A 22,886-nucleotide genomic window follows, 5' to 3' on the forward strand; every position below is an offset into this window, starting at 1 on the left:
CTAGGAAATTGATCACCAGATAAGTTGCTTGACACAATATGAAGTGTGATGTTAACAGGATTAACCAGTGTTCAGACTGCCTTTAATTTTTGATCAGATACTGTGGCGAGCACACAGTCGTAGTGCTCCCATCAGAAGAATTGCTTTGTGATGTCATCACATGAAAGGCTGCTTTCTTCATAGTTGATCTACATTCCCTTTCTTTTGTATGGTTACAACTTTCATCTTTTGAACATAGCTCTGTAATGCATCTCTCGTGTTTTTTATAGATTATGGTATCTTGTAAATACTGTCTTGCAATCGTTAAAGTTTGAAACATGGCCCTGTAAACAAATAGTAACTGGACTGGTGGTAAGGATTTTTGAGTAATACTTGTAATTGCAAAAATGTATAGAACTTCTTTATTCAAAACAAACATTAAAAATACAAATTCATATAATTAACAAAATACAATTTTGACTTATTTACTTTCCTATTACAAACAGTTATATCCCTGCAATATAGTATTTATTTACTGGTGATTAAGGCATGTTTTCCTGGTATGTGGTAATTAATAATGTAATTGTAGTTCAAGGACACACACACCTATCAGATGATGCAATGAAACAAACTGTGTATTTTACAGTAATGGAAATAAGGAACAAAAATAAAGATAAGCAAGAAATCACCTAAGATTATTGGCCTAAGATTATTGGTGTGTGTGTGTGTGTGTGAGAGAGAGAGAGAGAGAGAGAGAGAGAGAGAGAGAGAGAGAGAGAGAGAGAAGGAGGTAGGTGATATATGGACTCGAGCTCAAAAGTTAGTTAAACTTTCTTTGCTGTTCCGTGTATGTATTTGAGCATGCCTATCCTTATTTTTCTTCAATTGTGTATTTCAGTAACATTAAGGTACAATTTCACATTTTCAACCACAAATTTTCATATATACTGTCTATATATTTTAACAGAAGGCACAGTATCTAGTAGTTCCTTTCAGTCTTTGTTAACTTAATCACATAAATCCATTACACAGGCACAGTAAATAAAAACATTATTTTATTAAAATGACTGTTCTTTAGGAATCACACAAAAACTACAAAAATCTAAATGAAATTTCATTTCAGTGAAAAGGTTACAATAAAGGTTTATTACAGAGAGGTAAAATACTCAAAAGAAAGTTTTATCTTACAGCATCTTTTATACAGTACTATTTACAAGAAGCTTGCACAAATGTTGTCTTTAAGACGTCTTTGGAATGATTTATTCATGAAATGCTTCCAGCCATCATACATTGTACTACATGCTGCTGACGTCCTGAATGCTTTTTGCTCAAATGGCGCAGCTTGACTATATAAACCTCTATGAAAGTTTTGTTTGTTGATGAAACATTTCCATCACTAACTTTGTGTTCACATTCATAGCCTACGTTGATTTTTAACTCCTTTATGAAGGAGGCAGTACTACAAATATTTGTAATGCATTTTAATGGAACAATTACGGATTATGAATTCATTCGGTAACAGATAAACACTGAAATACTCCAGAGAAAACGTATTAATTTTGTTTTCCAGAATATTTTCTTTGCAAGAATATGGATTTGTCATTGATAACTACATTTGAAAAATTATATAAAAAAGCTTTGTTGGTTACTACACAAGGACACAAAAATGTTGTATCATAAAAAAGAAGCAAATTACCATTAAATGAGTTATCCACCATCAAGAATGCCATTCTGAAATCATGAACTAGGATGCTAACAGTAGAATTTCTTTCAAGTCTTACTGAAAGTTCTGTTTTACTGCCGATGCTTTATTATCAGTACTCTTATACACATTACTTCTCAGCTCAGTGTAGTATGTAAGACCTTTTTGTACAAATGTTTAAAGCACTTAGGATAACAAATAAAATGACGTTAAGTTATGTAATATTTTCTTCAACTGGCTATCGTTTTTCACTTTCACGCATTTGATAAATGATGGATTCTTAGTGTTTTAATAGAAAGAATGAAAAGAAACTCACACTAGAAAATGTTTTTGTCAGTTCCTGCTACTTTATGGTGAATGTGTTTGTCCAAATTCTCCCAGATGAAGTAAAGAACTATAGCACAAACAGTGCAGCAATTGAAACGGAACTCATAGGTCATTATGTACCAACAGTGCTGGTTCCTGCCAAAGAAAATTCAATACATTATGGATATTAGTATTGATAATAAAATCAAGTTTACAGGAAGTCACAAGTTTACAGGAAGTCACTGGAAGTTGCTGTGGCAGTCTTCATTTCTGTTTTGATGAATAGCAAGTGTGTCTCCACACAGTCACAATCAAAGGAACACTTCACTGCTGCAATAGTGCTATATTTCTACACAGCAACCGGTGATGCCCTCGTAGAGGAGACAACCGGGTTAGAAGGACGTGCAGCAGGCGTCCTGGCACGATACGTGTCATGCGGAACGGCTGCAGCTGGCGAGTCTAGCCAGTTCGCAATATCTTTATGAAAACGTTGTGTCCAAGACACCACTTCCTGCAGAGACTCGATGGCACGCTCTATGGCGGCAGATGTGTAGGCAAACTGCCCCCTGTGCGATTCGCGGAAAGCTTTAAGCTGTAAATACGAGGAAGATAATTAAATATTTTAAAAGCATTAGTCTCTCATCAGCAAAAATTAGTTCTACAAGTAACTGTTCTAAAAGTAACTGTAAAGTCATTTCTGTCAGAGGTACACCATTCACACAAATAAGGGTACTCTGCCAAAATCCGGACAAATGTAGAAGTTCCCTTAACCAAAATTTCAAAAGCGAAACACTGAATATTATAAAAAATCCTTTTACATCGACATGACGGTGATATCAATGGGAGACAATGAAAACCTCTTAACTCTCTGTCTGTGAAAAGTTCACGATTCCAGTAACCAGTAACTCAGTTATCAAAGAGAGAGATGAAAGTGCTTGGATATCTCTATCTGTCAATACTAGGTTTCTACTAGGTAGTTATACATGTAGCTACATTGGCTGTATCATTTCATGTATTTCTTTTTTAAGAAACCATTTCTCCTTCTCCTGTAAAATTAAACAAAGTGGAGTTATGAGGTTTTCATTGCCTACCACTGATATATAGAGCACAATCATTTGACGTGTCCATCTTTAGTTCAAATCACAGCCTCATATATCGTTCTGAAGTGCACCTGCAAGATGCAATGTATCCGAGTTTATGGCAGCGAATGCCACCTTGTTGGTGGTCCGTAACGACATCACACTGGAATGTTAAGACTTACCAGGGACTCTTTTAACTATGCTACATACGTATTAATCCAGCACATTTAAATCGGAGCTATTGGGAGACCAAAATTCTTAAACCAAAACACATCAAAAGTGTCAGACAACCAGTTCTGAACCAAACGGATCTTGCACTGAGTGTATTGTTCACTTATTGAAACCAGCAGATGCTCCTCATCGCTTACAGTTTTGTGAGTAGCTGTTCACCGAGATAAAAATGAATGCCTTGGACACGGAGCTGTTCTTTCTGTCTGATGCAGCCTGGATTCACCTGAGCTGTTTACATCAACTCTCAGAATCACAGAATTTGTGTAACTACTGCGGCACACCACTCTACGATCAAAAGATTGGGATTTGGTGTGCAGTTGCGGCATGCCACATTATTGGTCCCATCTTCTTTCATCAGACGCTGACTTCTGTGCATTGCATTGCATTGCCAACATTTTGAAAACATTTGTGGCAGCATTAATAAAGGGAGGAAAAGACCTACAGTTACTTCCAACAGGATGGGGAGACTGTCCACACAGTCACTCAAACCTTGGAGTACATTTACACAGCCTTCACAACTGACAGAGTTGTTAGCAGGGTATATGATCATAGCCCTAGCTGGCCAACCAGTTCACTTATCTGTCAGGGTGTGATTACTTTGTGTGGGGAGCCCTCAAGTCTAAGGTGTATCGCAACAACCCTCATAGTCTTCAAGAACTGCAGAAGGACATTTTAGATGAAATTGCAGCAATTCCAGCAGTCCAGCTTTGATCCACTTTCAGCAACTTGCTGACCAAGGCCCAAAAGTGCAAGGAGATGAATGGTAGTAACTTTCAAAATCTGCTATAGTCAGGTTAGTACTGTATTTCCTTTCCTCTGCTGCATTTCCTTGTACCGTGGAACTCTGTTCTCCAGGCCGCTTTTATTTATCCCACCCTGTACTGCCACCCTTCCCTCCCACCTTCCTAGCCAGAAAAATCAGCTGCCTCCCTACAAACTGCTAGTTATCCCTCTCCCTGCTTCTCTCTCTGCCCACCCAATCCTACACAACCTAGCCACCTGCTGAAATACAGCATTGGCACTGTTTGCTAGCACTATTTAGTGTGTGTGTGTGTGTGTGTGTGTTTTACTCTGGCTTTAAAAGGATTACTCTGAATGCTAGCGTGTTTTCTTTCTTTTGTGTTGCCTATCAATGCCTCAGTGCTTCTGCTTTTTGGTGAGTGGTCTCCTTTAATCCAAAAAGTGAATATAAAAATTGCAATTACACACACAGAATGGCTGGCCAGTGCTTAACTTCACCAGGCGAAATTCTACTACTGCTGATTGGCTCACTTAAAACTACAAAGGTTCCCCCTTCAGGGAGCAAGGAAGGATTGGTTTTGCAATGTTCAGGAGGAGAAACAAGTCACTTACTCAGATAATAAAAACCAGAAAGAATATAAATAGTTTTGGGCACAGGAGGAGACTAAAGTGAAACATCAATTCTACCCTGCATTACTGTTGTCTTCGGTCCAAACTCTTGCTCGACAGGTGGTGATGACGATGATGTTTGGTTTGTGGGGTGCCCAACTGCGCAGTTATCAGTGCCCATACAAATTCCCAATCTCTACTCAGTCCAATCTCGCCACTTTTCACGAATGATGACGAGGACAACACAAACACCCGGTCCCCAGGCTGAGAAAACCCCAACGCGGCAGGGAATCGAACCCAAGACCTCATGATCCAGAGGCAGAAATGCTAGCCACTAGACCACGAGCTGCAGACTGCTTGATAGGGCTCTCTATGCTCGTCTATCCTGTGCAAGTATGTTCATCTCGAAATAACGACTGCAATTGACATCCATTTGAAAATGCTTACTCTATTGGTACGTATGTCTCTGTCTACAATTTTTGCCCCTCACTTTTCATCCATTATCTAACTGAGAATTCGTTGATGCCTCCAAATGTGTCCTCTCAACTGATTCCTTCTTTTGGTCAAGTTGTGCCATACATTTTCTTTTTCCTCAATTCAATTCAGTACACCTTCAGTTATTTGATCTACACATCTTCACCATTCTTCCGTAGCTCCACATTTTGAAAGCTTCTATTCTCTTCTTGTCTGAGATGAAATTCAGGTTCGAGTCCCAATCTGGCACCAACTCACATTTGTTGTAACATATCCACAGAGTGTAACAATGTCTAACAAAAAGTGCCAACATAAGAATATAAGAGGGTGGAGGGAAAACTAACTGAAAATGTGGCACCACTGTAAGTAGAAATTCGCTGTGATAAGATGCACCCAAAAAACATGCCCAGATATCACCAATATTTTTCATGTGGAAATCAAACTGTTCATACACCTACCGTCGACATCAAACTTTCAGTCCTGCTGGTGAATGAATTCTAAAGGAAACTATTCCTGCCTTTCAGAAGTTTAAGTCTCTTCCTTAGAGAAGAAAAAGGGATAGATTTGGGAAGAAGGATTGGTCATTCAGACCGCAGTTTCACAGAGGTGCCCAAAACATCAGAAAGATCGAACACTGATCAGTCACAAGTTTGTGTCTGAATAACCTACTAATCCTCTCCAGACACAGCCATCTTTCCTGTCTGGCGAAGGAACTAAGAGTTCAGAATGTTAGTAAAAGGTTTTTTCCCCACTTTTAACTTTGTCTCTCACCAGTACTGGAATTTTGCCTCCTGAAGGTATGTACTGGCCGACTGTTCAGTCTGCCTGCGAACTGACAATTTTCTCGATTGACTTATCCACCTGAACACGTTTCTATAGGTCTACCTATCACTCAGCAAACCAAATTGGCAACCTGGTGTTGGTAGCACCACCATCGTGTTTATGCCCGAGAAGCAGGAAGCACCATCGTGCTTATGCCTGAGAAGCAGCAAGAGAGGAGTTATCAATAGCGTACACCCCAGTACTTTTACAAGTGGAGGGCTGTGAATGCTACACATCTTTATATATGAAGTTCCCATTTAGAACAATGAAACAGAAAGTACAATATTTCTTCTTTTATTTCACAATGCTCCACTTAGCAGTATTCTTGAAAGTACCGTCAGTGGTGACTTTGCTATTTTCCACAGTGGTGACTGTCGATTCCTCGTCTGATGTCTTGGTCGCAGATGATAATGCCAACTCTCTGTTTGGATCTGTCTGACCAATTTTATTATATTTTCAGTTTCCTCATCTGTCACAGTCTGTCTCCTCCAGTAGTATTTACATACATCTTTGGTCCAATACTTGGCCTTTTCAGTCTTCTAATGTCAAAGCAACGAAATTCACTGTTTTTGGCTAGTGGCACTGGAGTTTCAGGTTCTGTTCCCAATGACCATTTCAAATTTTTTTCTGGCGGATAGGTTTGGAAGGTCACTCAGCCTCATTAGACTGACAGAAGAGCTACTCACACATAAAAAGGGGTGAAATTGACACAGTGGATACCAAATTGAGTGAAGTGACACACAATGTTTATTTATTAGTAACAAAGCTGCCAACCGCACACACACACACACACACACACACACACACATATATATATACGAGGGCCGTTCAGAAAGTAACCTCCGGTTGATTTAAAAAAATACACCAAGTTAAATAAAAATATTTTAATATATACATCTTACAACTTCATCTTTGCACTATTTTTCTACATAGTCTCCATAGCAATTGAGGCACTTATCGTATCTCTTCACAAGCTTTGAAATTCCTTCTGCATAAAAATCACCCGCTTGTGCCTGGAGCCAGCCTGTGACCGCATCTTTGAGCTCTTCGTCGTCATCAAACCGCTGTGACCCGAGCCATTTCTTCAAATGCATGAAGAGGTGATAATCACTTGGCGCCAGGTCTGGGCTGTAAGGTGGATGGTTGATAACGTCCCACTTGAAGGACTCAAGAAGGGCCGTTGTTCTGCGAGCAGATTGACGACGGGCGTTATCGTGCAAAAAACCGATACCGGAAGTCAGCATACCACGGCGTTTGTTCTGTATAGCCCGTCGTAACTTTTTTATTGTTTCACAGTACACGTCTTGATTAATGGCCGTACCACGTTCCATGAATTCAACCAACAACACCCCTTTGGCATCCCAAAACACCGTTGCCATCAGTTTTCTGGCAGAAAAATCTTGCGAGGCTTTTCTTGGTTTGGTAGGCGAATTTGAATGTGCCCACATCTTTGATTGTTCTTTTGTCTCAGGGTTCACGTACTTAATCCAGTTTCGTCACCGGTCATGATTCTGTTTAACAATAGTTCTCCTTCGTCCTCATAACATGACAGAAAGTCTAATGCAGAGGCCATTCTTTGAGTTTTGTGGTGGTCGGTAAGAATTTTGGGCACCCATCGTGCACAGAACTTACGGTAACCCAATCTTGCTATCACTATCTCGTACAAGAGAGTCTTAGAAATCTGTGGAAAACCAGTAGACAACTCCAACATTGAGAAACGTCGATTTTCACGAACTTTTGCATCAACTGTCTGAACGAGTTCGTCAGTCACCAATGAAGGTCTACCACTCCTCTCTTCATCATGAACGTTTTCTCGTCCACTTTTAAATAAACGTACCCATTCATGGACAACTCCTTCACTCATAACTCTTGGTCCGTACACGGCACAAAGCTCACGCTGAATAGCTGCTGCAGAATATCCTTTGGCTGTAAAAAACCTTATGACAGCACGCACTTCACATTTGGCGGGGTTTTCTATTGCAGCACACATTTCAAACTGCCACAAAAACTAAACTAGGGCAGGTACGACGTTCACTCGACCACGGCTTGATGCCGACTGACCTGTTGAGTGCGTGAACGCACAGATGGCGTCGCTTCTCCCCCCACAACCCGCACTGTGACCAATCGGAGGTTACTTTCTGAACCGCCCTCGTATATATATATATATATATATATATAAATATAACAGAGGGAAACATTCCACGTGGAAAAAATATATCTAAAAAGAAAGATGATGAGACTTACCAAACAAAAGCGCTGATCGACCTGCCAGCGCTTTTGTTTGGTAAGTCTCATCATCTTTCTTTTTAGATATATATATATATATATATATATATATATATATATATATATATAACAGAGGGAAACATTCCACGTGGAAAAAATATATATATATTTAAAAAGAAAGAAAGTGATGAGACTTACCAAACAAAAGCGCTGGCAGGTCGATAGACACACAAACAAACACAAACATACACACAAAATTCTAGCTTTCGCAACAAACGGTTGCTTCGTCAGGAAAGAGGGAAGGAGAGGGAAAGATGAAAGGATGTGGGTTTTAAGGGAGAGGGTAAGGAGTCATTCCAATCCCGGGAGCGGAAAGACTTACCTTAGGGGGAAAAAAGGACGGGTATACCTCGCACACACACACACATATCCATCTGCATATACACAGACACAAGCAGACATATATATATATATATATATATATATATATATATATATATATATATATATATATATATATATATATATATATATATATATATATATATATATATAATAGAGGGAAACATTCCACGTAGGAAAAATATATTTAAAAACAAAGATGATGTGACTTACCAAATGAAAGTGCTGGCAGGTCGACAGGCACACAAACAAACACAAACATACACACAAAATTCAAGCTTTCGCAACAAACTGTTGCCTCATCAGGAAAGAGGGGAAGGAGAGGGAAAGACGAAAGGATGTGGGTTTTAAGGGAGAGGATAAGGAGTCATTCCAATCCCGGGAGCGGAAAGACTTACCTTAGGGGGAAAAAAGGACGGGTATACACTCGCACACACACACATATCCATCCACACATATACAGACACAAGCAGACATATTTAAAGACCATATTAAATTAAATATTAAATATTTAAATATGTCTGCTTGTGTCTGTATATGTGTGGATGGATATGTGTGTGTGTGTGCGAGTGTATACCCGTCCTTTTTTCCCCCTAAGGTAAGTCTTTCCGCTCCCGGGATTGGAATGACTCCTTATCCTCTCCCTTAAAACCCACATCCTTTCGTCTTTCCCTCTCCTTCCCCTCTTTCCTGATGAGGCAACAGTTTGTTGCGAAAGCTTGAATTTTGTGTGTATGTTTGTGTGTCTGTCGACCTGCCAGCACTTTCATTTGGTAAGTCACATCATCTACATTCCACGTGGAAAAAATATATCTAAAAAGAAAGAAAGTGATGAGACTTACCAAACAAAAGCGCTGGCAGGTCGATAGACACACAAACAAACACAAACATACACACAAAATTCTAGCTTTTGCAACAAACGGTTGCTTCGTCAGGAAAGAGGGAAGGAGAGGGAAAGATGAAAGGAATTCATCTTTCCCTCTCCTTCCCTCTTTCCTGACGAAGCAACCGTTTGTTGCGAAAGCTAGAATTTTGTGTGTATGTTTGTGTTTGTTTGTGTGTCTATCGACCTGCCAGCGCTCTATATATATATATATATATATATATATATATATATAGAGAGAGAGAGAGAGAGAGAGAGAGAGAGACGCTTGATGTATTAGAACCATGGATCTTATTCTTTGCAAGATTCCTAAGTTTTACACGATTTATGTCTAAAGAGCATCGTGGCAGTACATAGGGCCAACATTTTGTTACAAGATTTTGTCAGTGGAATAGAGAGGAGAAGGTTGGTGATCTTTAATTAATGCCAAAATTTCAGCTTTCCTAGTTTCCACATATTTTTAATTTTTTTCACTGTTCATTTCTACACAATATGTTAAAGAGGAGAAATGGCCATGAAATAAAACTGCATTCACAACAAAGAAATGTTGCTTTGCACTGTTATTGGAAAATACCATCAGACACATTCGTTTCTCATCATTTATTCATCAGGCAAGGTGTATGAAAAATAAATAACGATTCATTTATTCAGGCACCTTTTAAAATGAAATCACCCATATGGACCAGTTTTTTCTCAGAGTTTCTTTGCTAGCCTGAAAGTCTAGTTTCATGTGACACACACTGTGAAGCTTTTTGCAGATATCAACAAAATATTTATATTCATTTTACTTGTTCTGTTTTAGGGTAGATATCTGAATTCTGCTTCACTTGGCACAGTTCCATAATTTTCACACTGTTCCATTAACTTTTGCTTGTCAACATTTGTTTGCTCCTTCTGTTACTTTCTCTGTCAGTGCTATACACCTTCTCATTCTAATTAACATCATGGTTTTATGTTAAGGTCACTTTTCACACTCATTCTGTGAGGTAACTATTTGACTAGTTTGAAAAGGAGTGTGAATGTACTTAGCCACATAACAAGTCACTTCCTATTACAGCGAGGTTACTACATGCCTTGCCAAGTAACAATGTGCTGTTATGTAGCACACATTGTCCACGTGTATAAACTTACATAAAATGAAAACAAAAGTGCAACAGATGCTAATACCAATAAATCGTGATAGATATTTTGTTCTATGCACAAATGAGTTACTGCAGACCATTAAAAAAGTTTTGATGTCCTGACACTGACAATTAGTAGTTGTAAAACTACTGTAAAAGCAAAAAATTAATATCTGAAGCCCCGCCTTCTACTTACATCGTCCAGCTGCACCTGAGTGCTCAGTCCAGCAGTAGCACCTTCCAGCATGTCCTTAATGGGGAAGTCTGTGTCAGAAAATCTGTAACATGGTACAAAAAGTACGCTACAGCAGTCTCGTCTCCAGTTGATGACAACAAATGCTGTACATAAATTCTGGGAGAGGAACATATTGTAGGGGACTCAATATAGTTTGATAAAATATAGTATATTTATGAATCACCTTAATAGAAAAACTACTGCATGGTAACCCCTTGGGGCAATAATTAAGTGACATTCTTATAACTGCTCAAACCCACAGTATGTGCAGCTGAAGGATCTCATATCTGAGCAACGTCTACCAATGTGCACTTTGTCGAGCTGTTCTGGCCACGATGAAGCTGTGAGACAGATCAATGCGAGGGCTTTAAAATGGTACCGACAGTGACTGATCTTGCACGTGCTGATCTGTTACCAGTTAGAACCGTCAATAGGCAGAGTTCCAAAAGGTGTGGCTTGCACTTAAACAGGAATGGAAGGAGAGATTGGTACTGATACTTACAGAAAGTCAGTATCAGACCATGCATGATCAACTAACTACTGTTATAGATAGGCAAAGTTGGCCTTTGTTTTAGGATAAAGCCAGACAACATGCTCGTCAACCTGAAGAAAGCCTCGAACATTTTAAAAACTTTGGCAGCAGGCACTTGCAGGACAGATTACAACACACTGAAAAGCACACCTACTGGATGTTGTAACAGGGAAAGCACTGGGGCAATTAATACTGGGCATTTCACAGATTTCACAATATTGCACAAAAGCATGAAATATGTATTTAAAAAAAATTGCAATTTGAAATTGAGCTCCAACCTTCGAACTGCACTATAGTTTATCACAAAGAGCACTGGTGCAAAGACAACAGAAATCCAGCATCTAAAATTATCACTGCCTGAAGGATTGCTTCAGAGGGCAAGTAATTGTGCAATAATGTTCAAAAAACGAACACAGTTTAAATTGAGACATGATCCTAGCTCGGTTAGTGAAGAAAAACCTTTAAAATATCAGCTATTAAAAGAGCTTGACATCAACAAGAAAATAATTATTTTCCCCATGTGTAGTGGTAGTGTGGATAGTGGTATTAATAGATTAGCAGAAGTCCTAGATAAAGTCTCAGAAAAAATTAACATAATTTTCTACAGAGAGGAACATTAAAACAAGTAGCTGGAATTTCTTTACACATTGTAACTCGAGCACAATGGTAAATGTTGTCAAAGTGTATCAGAATGATCAAAGAACAAAACTCAGTATAGAGAGTTTCCACCGTGGCACTAATGGGTGCTTCTGCTCTAGAGTACTCTGTGACTGTTTAAGACACGTAAATGCTGAATATACACCTTGTCTTACTGAAATCTTCAGAATTCTTTCCATTAGGAACCAAAGAGCTGTCTGTGAAAGAAAAAAATGTACATATGCATCAGAAAATGTCTATGATATTTTAAAAGATGAAAGGAAAACCAAATTACAGTTGTTTTTTCTCCACATACAATACTCATACCTAACTTTCATTGTGCAAATGTCTGACCAATAAATAGAGAAAATTTTTCAAATAATTAATACTACATGAAATATTTCAACCTACCTTTTTGTAAGGTTAGTCCAGTGTTCCCTTACATAATCAAAAGCTATAGCACGAGCCACAGGGTTTCTCGGAACAGCCCTCCAGATTGTTAACGCATCCTGAACCCTCATGATCTTGCCTTCCAGAGGGGCGTTTAGCAACCTGCATGCAAAAGGAAACAAATTACCTTTTCTATTCAAAATTGAAATAACAAAAGAATATTAATAATATTTGTGATGGATGACAAGCATCCATTAACCAGATGCCAATACAGAAACACTTATGTGGCTTATGGACACAGAATTATCCACAATTCAAATTTACTTAGCACCACAAAGAGAAAGAAATAATTATCACAACTGCTTAAAAAAATCATTGAGCTACTACAACAATTTTGTGATTATAACTGATAAACATCATACCACATACTTCCGGTTTAAGACGTTTGCCACCTGTGTCTGAAAATTGTATATTACAGTCATTTCCACCACTTTTTCACTGAAAAACCATGTCACAACAGATGTATTCACATGCAAGAAAAGATAAAAATTGGTTAGAGAAAGAACAGAAGTACCAGCTGGCTTTGAAACACCTTCACAGGATACCTCGAGCACAAAATGCGTTGCATGCTGAACTGTGCCTAGCAAGCACTGCTTTGGCTCAGCACGCCACCAGTCAACGCCTCGTCACTGAATGATCCACTGCAATTTCTGGGATTATGATGTGTGTGGGACACATCAGTCGAATTCCTTATTTGTATACTGACATTCTCTGGAACACACTGCCACACTTGCTTCACAAGACTTTAATGTGAGACACACATTTAGTCATGTGATATTCCAGATGTAAACATGTAAGGAAAATTCTAACAGAACATAAATAATGTATAAGTAAAGGAGACCACTTACTGAATAGTTAAGACAATGAGCCATCAAGAGGCACACATAAAAAGAATGAAAATTTCGCTAGTTTGGACAGAGTGCTCAATCCACTTCCATATAGTAGTAACCATCACCCATCATCAAACTCTAGTGAGCCAAATGGCTTTTAGAAAAATGGTTACTCCTGGCTGAAGATGGATCAGGCACTCCATCCAAGAAAAGAAAAGCGAGATATTGAAGCAGAACAAAATATAGAAACGAAATTTAAGAAGTCCCAAAAAGACAGGCAATAAAATTGACAGCACAAGAGAGACAAAAAAAGTGAACAGAGGAATGAGTACATGAGACAGCTTAAAGCTAACTTAGTGACTTAATTGTGGTCCTTAGCTGGCTTGTAACAGAAGTAGAAGAGAATGAATGCGAATGCATATTTGGCCAGAAGTGCTCTTGTGTGGAATTTTGCTGCCTAGGGCAAGTCATTTTATTTTATAACACTTTGGGGGCTAGCATGTTGAGTATGATGAAATGATGAGGACAACACAACAACCAGATTGCAAATGGGAAAAATCTATCTGGCAGAGAATCGAATGCTGGCACCTTTTATGGCATCCCAGCCATGCTGGCCACGTAGCTATGGAAATGGGCAGTAGAAGCGCGCGCGCGCGCGAGAGAGAGAGAGAGAGAGAGAGAGAGAGAGAGAGAGAGAGAGAGAGAGAGAAAATCAAAATGAATGTAGCAATGCGATAACTTGGGAAGAACATCAAATTTTTGTGGTACACAGACTTTATTTCATGTAAAAATTATGATTAAAACAAAATTACAGCCTTCAGGAAATTAAGAGGATACTGCCCATTTTTAACACCATTTAGTTACATTTTGATAACAACCATATGGTGACAATTTGCAGTACTTTTTTGTTAGTCTTTGCATAAATTTCATTGCAAGAATGCTTGTGAATGTATCAAAGAATGTAAAAGGAATTATTTTCCCAATGTTCTGTAAAACAGCATCTGATCAAAGGTATCTGGACACCCCAATGCACCATGGAACTTGTTACAACCTTTAATCACCAATAATTGCGTGGATATTCAAACACACTCACTTAGAAACAATAGCTGGTTACATGATAACAACTCAGTATCTCTTATTCGACTGCCGTGATGTGCGGCCGGCGCCATTTGTAGCTAGGTGGCGCTCCCGCGCTCAGCCGAGTAGCGGAGCGCCTCTATCACCGTTTGCACGTACTGCCGTGGTGGCACTGTAAATGTCATGGCACTGTCACAACAGAACTGACCACTAGATGTCACACAAAGTGGACCCACCAGTATAAAGGTGGCAGCACAGAAGCAGTAACAGCAGAGTGGGTCAGCCAGCAGAGCTCAGGGACTTTGAACAAAGGCTAGTCACTGGATGTCACGTGAACAAGCTTTCTAGAACTGCCAAAGTCAATTGTCAGTGGTCTAATTGTGAAGTGGAAATGAGAAAGAACAATCATGGCTAAACTATGACCATGTAGACCTCGCATACTGGTGGACAAGTCTGTCAATAATTGGAGAGGGTAGTTGTGAAAAATTAGATAAAATTCAGAGGAAAGAATCACTCATCAGATCCAAAGAGCTACTAGCAATCCACCTAGCACAATGACTGTGCATAGGGACCTTTTTTTTTAATTAAAAAAAAAGAGCACTCCATCTTCAGGCCACAAGTGGCCCATCACGACTATCCGACCAATGTGTCATCCTCAGCTGAGGATGTGGATAGGAGGGGCGTGTGGTCTGCACACCGCTCTCCCAGTCGTTATGATAGTTTTCTTTGAGCAGAGCTATTACTATTCAGTCGAGTAGCTTCTCAATTGGCATCACGAAGCTGAGTGCACCCCAAAAAATGGCAGCAGCACATGGTGACCCATAAAAGTGCTGGCCACACCCGATGGCGCTAACTCCGGTGATCTAATGGGAACCAGTCTATCCCCTACGGTAAGGCCGTTGCCATAGGGACTTAAAAAGAATGGGATATAATGGTCGGGCAACTCCTCATAAACCACACATTCCTGTAATCAATCCTAAGCTACACTTGAGGTGGTGTAAGAGTGCCACCACTGGACAGTGAATGGCTGGAAATGAACAATTGGAGTATACCATGTGGCAATCCAATGGAAGGGTTTTGCTTTGGTGAAAGCCTAAAGAAGTCAACTGCCATCATGTGTAGTACTAACAGTGAAGTTCAGAGTAGGTCATCTTATAGAATGTGGGCATTTTTCATGGTTAGGCTGTGTTCCCATTATTGTACATAAGAAGGAGCTACATGTACGAACACATTTTACAGCATTGTGCACTGTAGACGGGAGAGGGACAGTTTCAGCATGACAAAGCAATCCCTCAAAGCAGCATCTGTGAGGGAATGGTTTGTGGACAATAATGTTTCTGAAATGTACTGGCCTGCCCAGAGTCCAAAGCTGAACCTAGTGGAACACCTTTCGGACAAGTTAAAACGTCAACTTTACTCCAGACCCCAGCATCCACCCTCACTACTGTCTTCAATTTTGGCTCTTGAGAAAGAAATGACTGCCATTCCTCCACACACCTTCAGACACCTTATGGAAAGTGTATGGCTGGCCAGGGTGGCCAAGCGGTTCTAGCCACGACAAGTCTGGAACCGCGCGACCGCTACAGTCGCAGGTTCAAATCCTGCCTCGGGCATGGGTGTGTGTGATGTCCTTAGGTTAGTTAGGTTTAAGTAGTTCTAAGTTCTAGGGGACTGATGACCTCAGATGTTAAGTCCGATAGTGCTCAGAGCCATTTGAACCATGGAAAGTGTCTGCAGCAGAGGTCAAGCTGTCATAAAGGTGAAATGTGCACGCACCCCATATTAAAGTCCACTTATAAGTGTACAGATACCTTTGATCAGATAGTGTATAGTTGCTCAACAAGCAGCAAACTGATAAATTACAAGTAATATCTCTATGTCCACTCCAGTAGCTAAGATGCCACATACAAACTGTTATCGACTCACATGGCGATCAGTGAGGGCTGCCGACTGCACATGAGCCCAGACAGAAGGACGCGCTGCTGTGCCGGGTCTGTCGTGTTGCGGAACTGAGCCATCGCAAAGTTGAACTCGGCGTCACCGCCCTCCATCACAGCAGCACAGTACACGGTAGGCCGCAGGTCCACGGGAATCCTGTGAAATGATCACTACTAACAGCTGAACAATCTCACAATGTGGATTTTCCTTCATTTAATCATCAATAACTGTCCAACTGTAACAGTTAAGCCTTTCATCTAACAGCTGTGGAATAAAATCACTGATTTATCTGCATGTTTGTAGGTGATTACTGTGACCTCTCGCTACGATGTGAAATGAGTCAGTTTTACGATTATGATGGACTTTCGTAGTGAAATAGATGGCTATGTGGTATCAATTTACACAATTTCGAAGTTATGTTTTAACTACACTCAACTATTTTCATTCAATATCTACCCCCCCCCCCTTTCCCTCTCTCTCCTTCTGCATCTACACACACTACATATTGTTGTGTCTTTATGTCCGTGTCTCACCTCTCAATATTAGTGGACTTCCCTGCTTCATCATTTAATACTCAGTTATGCCCAAACCTTTTATTTTCCTTTGACAGGAAAAATTTTCCTATAAACCTGTCTTCAGACCTGGCAAAGGAAACCATAGATATACGCTTTACATTCTTTCCTAAGGAAGGTTACAAAACAGACAAACATTTATCGACCAATTTCCTTATTGACACCTTTTATTCGAAAAAGTAATGTACTCAAGAGCAGTATCACACTTAAGTAGAAACAATTTATTTAGATATCATAGTTTGGTTACCAACAATGTTGCTCAACTGAGAATGCTATTTATACATTCACTCATTGAATACCATAAGCCATAAATAATAAAATATCACTAATTGTTATTTTTTGTGGTCTTCTCAAGGAAGATCACAAAAAACTCAAGTTTTATGGAATTGATGGCTTTACATAAAGCTGGTTTGAATCATACTTAACAAACAAAATGCAAAAAGTTGTGCAGAATATGAAGTTGAAAGGGAGAAAATTTTAGTGACTGGGACAAATCACGAAGGAAGTCCTTCCATTTAACATTCAACGAGCAAAACTGGTGCTTTTTGCAAGCAATACTGGTGTTACGATGAATCCCATTACAGAGAAGAAACAGAAAAGATCCTTAATAATGTGTTTCAAAAAATTGTTAAGTAATTATCTGAAAATGGGCCCTTCATAAATTTTGAGAAAAAACATTATATCCAGTTCTCTACAACAAAAAGAGTCATACCAACAACTGATGCAACTTATGAACAAAGTCAGAAAATATGGTAGAATGTTCCAAATTTTTAGGTGTATATGTTGATGAAAACTTGAACTGGAAGTAGCATATTCTCTTCAGACATCTGGTAATCTTGGAAACAAACTAATTACCCTCCTGACAATATTTTGCATATTTTCACTCAGTAACACCTTATGGAATAATTTTTGGGCTAACTGAGCACTCAGAAAAAAAGAACACAGTGCCCAAAATTAAGGAAGAATAAGGTGTTCACCCATGTATTTATGCAGCTACCTCTCCATGGAGCTAGGCATGTTAACTGCTAATGAAATTCATCATAACTAATCTACCACAATTTAAGACCATTGAGGTCCATACCTACAACACTAGAGGGAAAATGACCTTTATTAGCTATTATTAAGGCTCTCAGTGGCCCAGCTCAATATGCAGCAACAAGAATTTTTGATTATTTTCACAATAATTTAAAACATTTGACAATAGAAAAGCAAATTTTAAATCTAACCTAAAATAATTTCTCCTGAAAAATTCTTTCTATTCCATGGATGAATTTCTATTTGAAAACTGGTAGCATGAATAGGACTAAAAAAATTGTGTGTTCATACATGTTAACACCAATTGTGTGTACATATTCTGCAAATTGACTCATTCCACATCATTTCGATAAAAGAATCATTCAAATGAACAATGGAACACACAACTATAAAAGAATAATGTATTTCAAATTAGGAAAACTGAATGGTACCAAAAATTACAGCATCATGAATGAGTCTTGCATGGGGAATTCATATTCCCTGACATTTTATCCAAAAAATTGAAATGTAATTTTGTGATTTCTCCAGGCATGGTTGCTGATTTAAGGAACAAACTGTTATTGACTAACTTTCGATACATAATCCTTACTTAACCCTAGGCTTTCAATTAATTATCCACTACACAATCAACCTTCCACCCTCTCTCTGCTGCTTTCATGCTGCGACAAAGAATTACTGAGGATACTGTCTGTGGTAAAAGGCAAAAGAAATCTTAGAAGAAGTCATACAATAATGACTTTGGTAAACTAACTTTAAAAGATTAGAACAAATTTTATACGATACACGGCAACGTAAAGATCTCCACTTACAAGCTGTAACAAGGACCCGAAGTCAGAAACATGTATGTAATCAAGGCATCAAACTTTTTAATGCACTACCAAAACATATCAAAGAGCTGGAAAGCGAGGATAAATTTAAAACTGTTATACAGAATCACATGCTTGACAAATGTTATTACAGCATAAGTGAATATCTCTTTGCAACTGTATAGGAATATATGTTTAAGCTAATGTGACAAATCAAATTACATCAATGAATATTTCTGTCAAGTACATAAGAAGATTAAGAACCACACACTTAACAATTGTCACTACAGTATAAGTGAATAGCTCTGCTCACCTGTATAAGAATATATGATATCATAAATGTGACAAATGAAATTTAAATATCAAGGAATAGGTCTGTCAAGCATGTAAGAAATTATGTTATAGAAACACTTATTAGTTGTATATTGTATTAAACGTAAGATAGATTCATATGAATTCCGCATAGAAAAAAAATTTTTAAATATATTATATAGTTGTTAAAATGTATCCTGACAAATCCTATATCACAAATGTGATCATTGGGATGATAATAAATAAATTCACTTGAGTAGTTGTGACAGTCTTGAAATATGTAACAGTTAAGAGAAAATTGAGGAAACAATTTTTATACTGTAGTCACAAAATACTGAATATACCTCAATTGCAGTCAATTCAAATGTTCTGCAAAGAGACTGACTACGTAGTTATGAGGATAAAATGAATGTTGGCAGAAAGCAAGCTGTGGGAGAAAAATTACAACTGAACAGCAACCAACCTTTGCATTTCATAAATTAACAAATTGAGTGACTCAGCTGAATAAATTATTTCTTATGCCTTCACACATCCAATTTTGTGAAAGGAGTGATAGGTGGTCTACGTCTCCTAAAGAAAATTTTTAGTATGTTTGATACTCTCTCCATTGTTTTGTTGTATTTATCTATTTATTTGTAGAATTTGAATAAAGAGCAAAAACTGGTAAATCACTAAGCACAATAAGTTAGTGTGAGATTGATCACTTTATGAAAAGCAGTGTTCTTCCTCAATCAGTTAGCACATGCTCTGTCACATAAGTCTATTGAGACTGGCAAATAAACTACAAGAAGTAATATCGTCTCTTGAAATGATGAGGTGAGGCAAAGAGCCAAGTCAAAATGGTGGCAAATGACATTAGATTTTTACTGGTAATTATGCTTAATAAGATCTAATCATTCTACTGTTGAGGTCCTTTTATTTAGAATCACAGGTTCTTGAAAGAAATAACAACAAAAACCAGAAGTGACATACATGAATCTTAAGAAGTTACTCTAACTTCAAAACTATAGTGCTCAATGTGGCTAGGTATGCATTCATAGTCATGAACTCTTAATAAAACTACCATGAACTCTATTAAAACTATGTACCAAGGACTCCTTGTAATTAACATTAACACAATGGTCGAAACATAGCAAGGTGGACTAACTCAACTTGCTATTACACTGCCCTAACAAATACTATTCTCTCTCTTTTTGTTTTGCATACTCAAAACACATGCCTCGCATACATGAAATATTCCAATTATTTTTACAGTTTTTTTGCTACTGTTTGTCATTTGCAGTCTAATTTACAAGTACAGGGAATTTCGATTAAGGAAAACTATGTGAACTTAAAAATACAACCTCTCTAATAACTGTTTGTTTTACGACTGACATGCTTTACCCAAAACCCCTGATTTTTTCCTCTGAAGCTTATATAATTTAAGAAGGACCTTTATCCCCAATTACTGTTGTCATAACACTTCCAGGATATTTGGATCTTAAAACTGAGTCCCCCCATAAATTCAAGGCCCTTGTCTTAGAATCCTAAATTTTTTGAATCAAAAATGTATACTTTTGCTGCAAGAAGATATTATTTAAAATCTGACTAAAATTACTTGACAGTTGACACTTCATGTGTTGGAGTTGGTTTTCTCCAATCAAGAGCACCCAACATCATGTCTGAACCGTTTCCTGTTGCCTAGCTGCCATAACAGCTGGTTAGTTCACTTACATTCCTGGTCCGGCATTCTTTCTAGATGTGTTTGGATTCCAAATCATGTGTCAGGTCCTTTAATTTCATATTTCATCATACATGATAACCCCATCACACCACAGTCCACCTTGATAGCCGAGGTGTCAGCACAATTGGAATGCCATGCTAAGGGCCCCGGGCTCAATTCCCATATGGGTCGAAGATTTTCTCCGCTCAGGGACTGGGTGTTGTGTTATATTCATCATCATCATCATCATCTCATCTCTTCCCCAACGAAGCACAAGTCGCCAAACTGATGTCAATTAAAAAGAATTGCACCAGGTGACCGGTCTACCCATTTAGAGGCTCTAGCAACATGACATTTCGTTTCATACCACACCACAAACAACACATACACGTAATGATGTTAGAGAAATACCCATATTTCATACACAGCACTAACTAAACACTTTTGGATACTTCCGCAGAAAACATGATTCAGCATCACATATGTAGTTATCATAATCGCATAGATAGGCTTACACTATATATGCTTCGCACAACACTGCGCGAAACTGACTTATTGAAGGCTGCAATTCATCACTGCAACTGGGTGATCACCGTCAAACTCACAACTTCTTTGCTACGCCATTTTCAGCATTGTATTGACTTCTTTATTTGCTCTTATTTTTCTACCTATCATTCTTTTTTTGTCTGGAATCTGCCAGTGTCATCAAAAATCTGCTCATTGTTTGTAGCAACATTCCAACTCCTGTAGCCAATACCTATCATTCTTTTTTTGTCTGGAATCTGCTTGTGGAGGTTAGCTTTAATAGGCATGAACAGAGCAATCACGATTTTAGTTCTTCCACAGACTGCTGACCACTGCTCTCTTGGGCACATTATACATCACGAGGCTGTGGTTAGCTTAGGATACTAATTTAAATTCCAGGCTACAAAATGCATCTCCTGCCACAGCTGTCACTGGTCACTTAAAATCAGCTGTTCACAGTGCATCTCTCATTTCCAATGTACCTCGTGGTGGACACTTCCAAGACTGCTTCACATTACACATTACCAGTGTTTGAGAAGTGACTTGTCTTGTTTATGTGTTACCTATAACCTAGCAGTAGCTGGCGTCCAATGTGGCAACACTGTAGTGTCAGGTGACAGACGTCAAGTATCAAGTACTTTTAAACAGACTAGAGTGAAATATTTCACATCTTCCATAAAGGTTCCTTCAGATATAGTCATTTAAATAAAGCCTAATTAGAGCCTTAACTGAATAATGTTCGTAGAGTCTGTCAGTGTCAAGTTCTCGTAGACAGCAAGTACACATTCAGGAGTCAGTCTGCATTAACTATTGATACCCACACATTCATCCAAGTCCATTGCTTGAAGGTTTAGTGCACTATTGATCATTTTGTGATCATTGTGGATCTCATTACTTGCAAGCCCATCATCACCATCATCAGTGTGACAAGTTACAATAAATATGATTCAATTGTAAATTAGCTTTGATGGTGTTTACTGTAATTCTTTAAAAATTGTTTATGCACCTAGCAGCCACTGAATGGACAGTAATGAGGCAACCAAGCATCAGTAATGTTACAAGGTTTGTTGGACACAGTTAGATGGAAGCGAGTGACTCACGTGTAATTGGTAGGTGCTGCCATCCACCGTGCAAACAGCCTTTCCGCCCAGTCAGTGACATTGCGCGCCTCCAGGCGGAGTGCCCTGGAGAGGACACGTGCCCTCAATTGTTTCGTGGGCAGGCTGTCAGTGGGCTGCGGGTCCAGCTGCAGCCGCTCGAGTAATGGCATCAGAACGCTCAGCATATACCTCTGCAAGTGAATCGACTAGTGAAAATACTTTGACATTGATAAACTTAAGATCACTTTTTACAAAATATCATAGCACATTTTTTCTAATATGAAACTCATATTTAAAAGCATCGTAAGTACAAGAGTTGGCCATTAGCTACCTTTAAATGAAAACAGTTACAATGTACGTTCACGAATTTTTTGTCATATCACAGCAGTCAAACAGTAGTGTGTGTGTGTGTGTGTGTGTGTGTGTGTGTGTGTGTGTGTGTGTGTGCGACTGAAAAATGTTAATAGAAATTTGTGTGCGTATATATATACACACAAATCCAAACAACATATAGAAATGATAATTTTTAACGGTACATTTCAGTAATGATATAATATATTT

At 38.6% G+C, this 22,886-nt stretch overlaps 1 protein-coding gene across 1 annotated transcript in view; it reads right to left on the reverse strand.

Annotated features, from left to right (window-relative positions):
• Positions 1-463: 463 nt before the first annotated feature.
• LOC126214857 (aminopeptidase N-like) overlaps positions 464-22,886 on the reverse strand; it is a 235,715-nt gene continuing 213,292 nt past the window's right edge. The window contains exons 15-19 of the mRNA XM_049941492.1: positions 22,326-22,516; positions 16,262-16,429; positions 12,390-12,530; positions 10,772-10,853; positions 464-2,579 (exon numbers count right to left, since the gene is read on the reverse strand). Of these exons, the coding sequence (XP_049797449.1) occupies positions 2,337-2,579; positions 10,772-10,853; positions 12,390-12,530; positions 16,262-16,429; positions 22,326-22,516 (825 nt within the window). The 3' untranslated portion in view covers positions 464-2,336. The remainder of the gene's footprint in view (positions 2,580-10,771; positions 10,854-12,389; positions 12,531-16,261; positions 16,430-22,325; positions 22,517-22,886) is intronic.

This window comes from Schistocerca nitens, chromosome 12, assembly GCF_023898315.1.
Source record: "Schistocerca nitens isolate TAMUIC-IGC-003100 chromosome 12, iqSchNite1.1, whole genome shotgun sequence".
Taxonomy (NCBI): Eukaryota; Metazoa; Arthropoda; class Insecta; order Orthoptera; family Acrididae; genus Schistocerca; species Schistocerca nitens.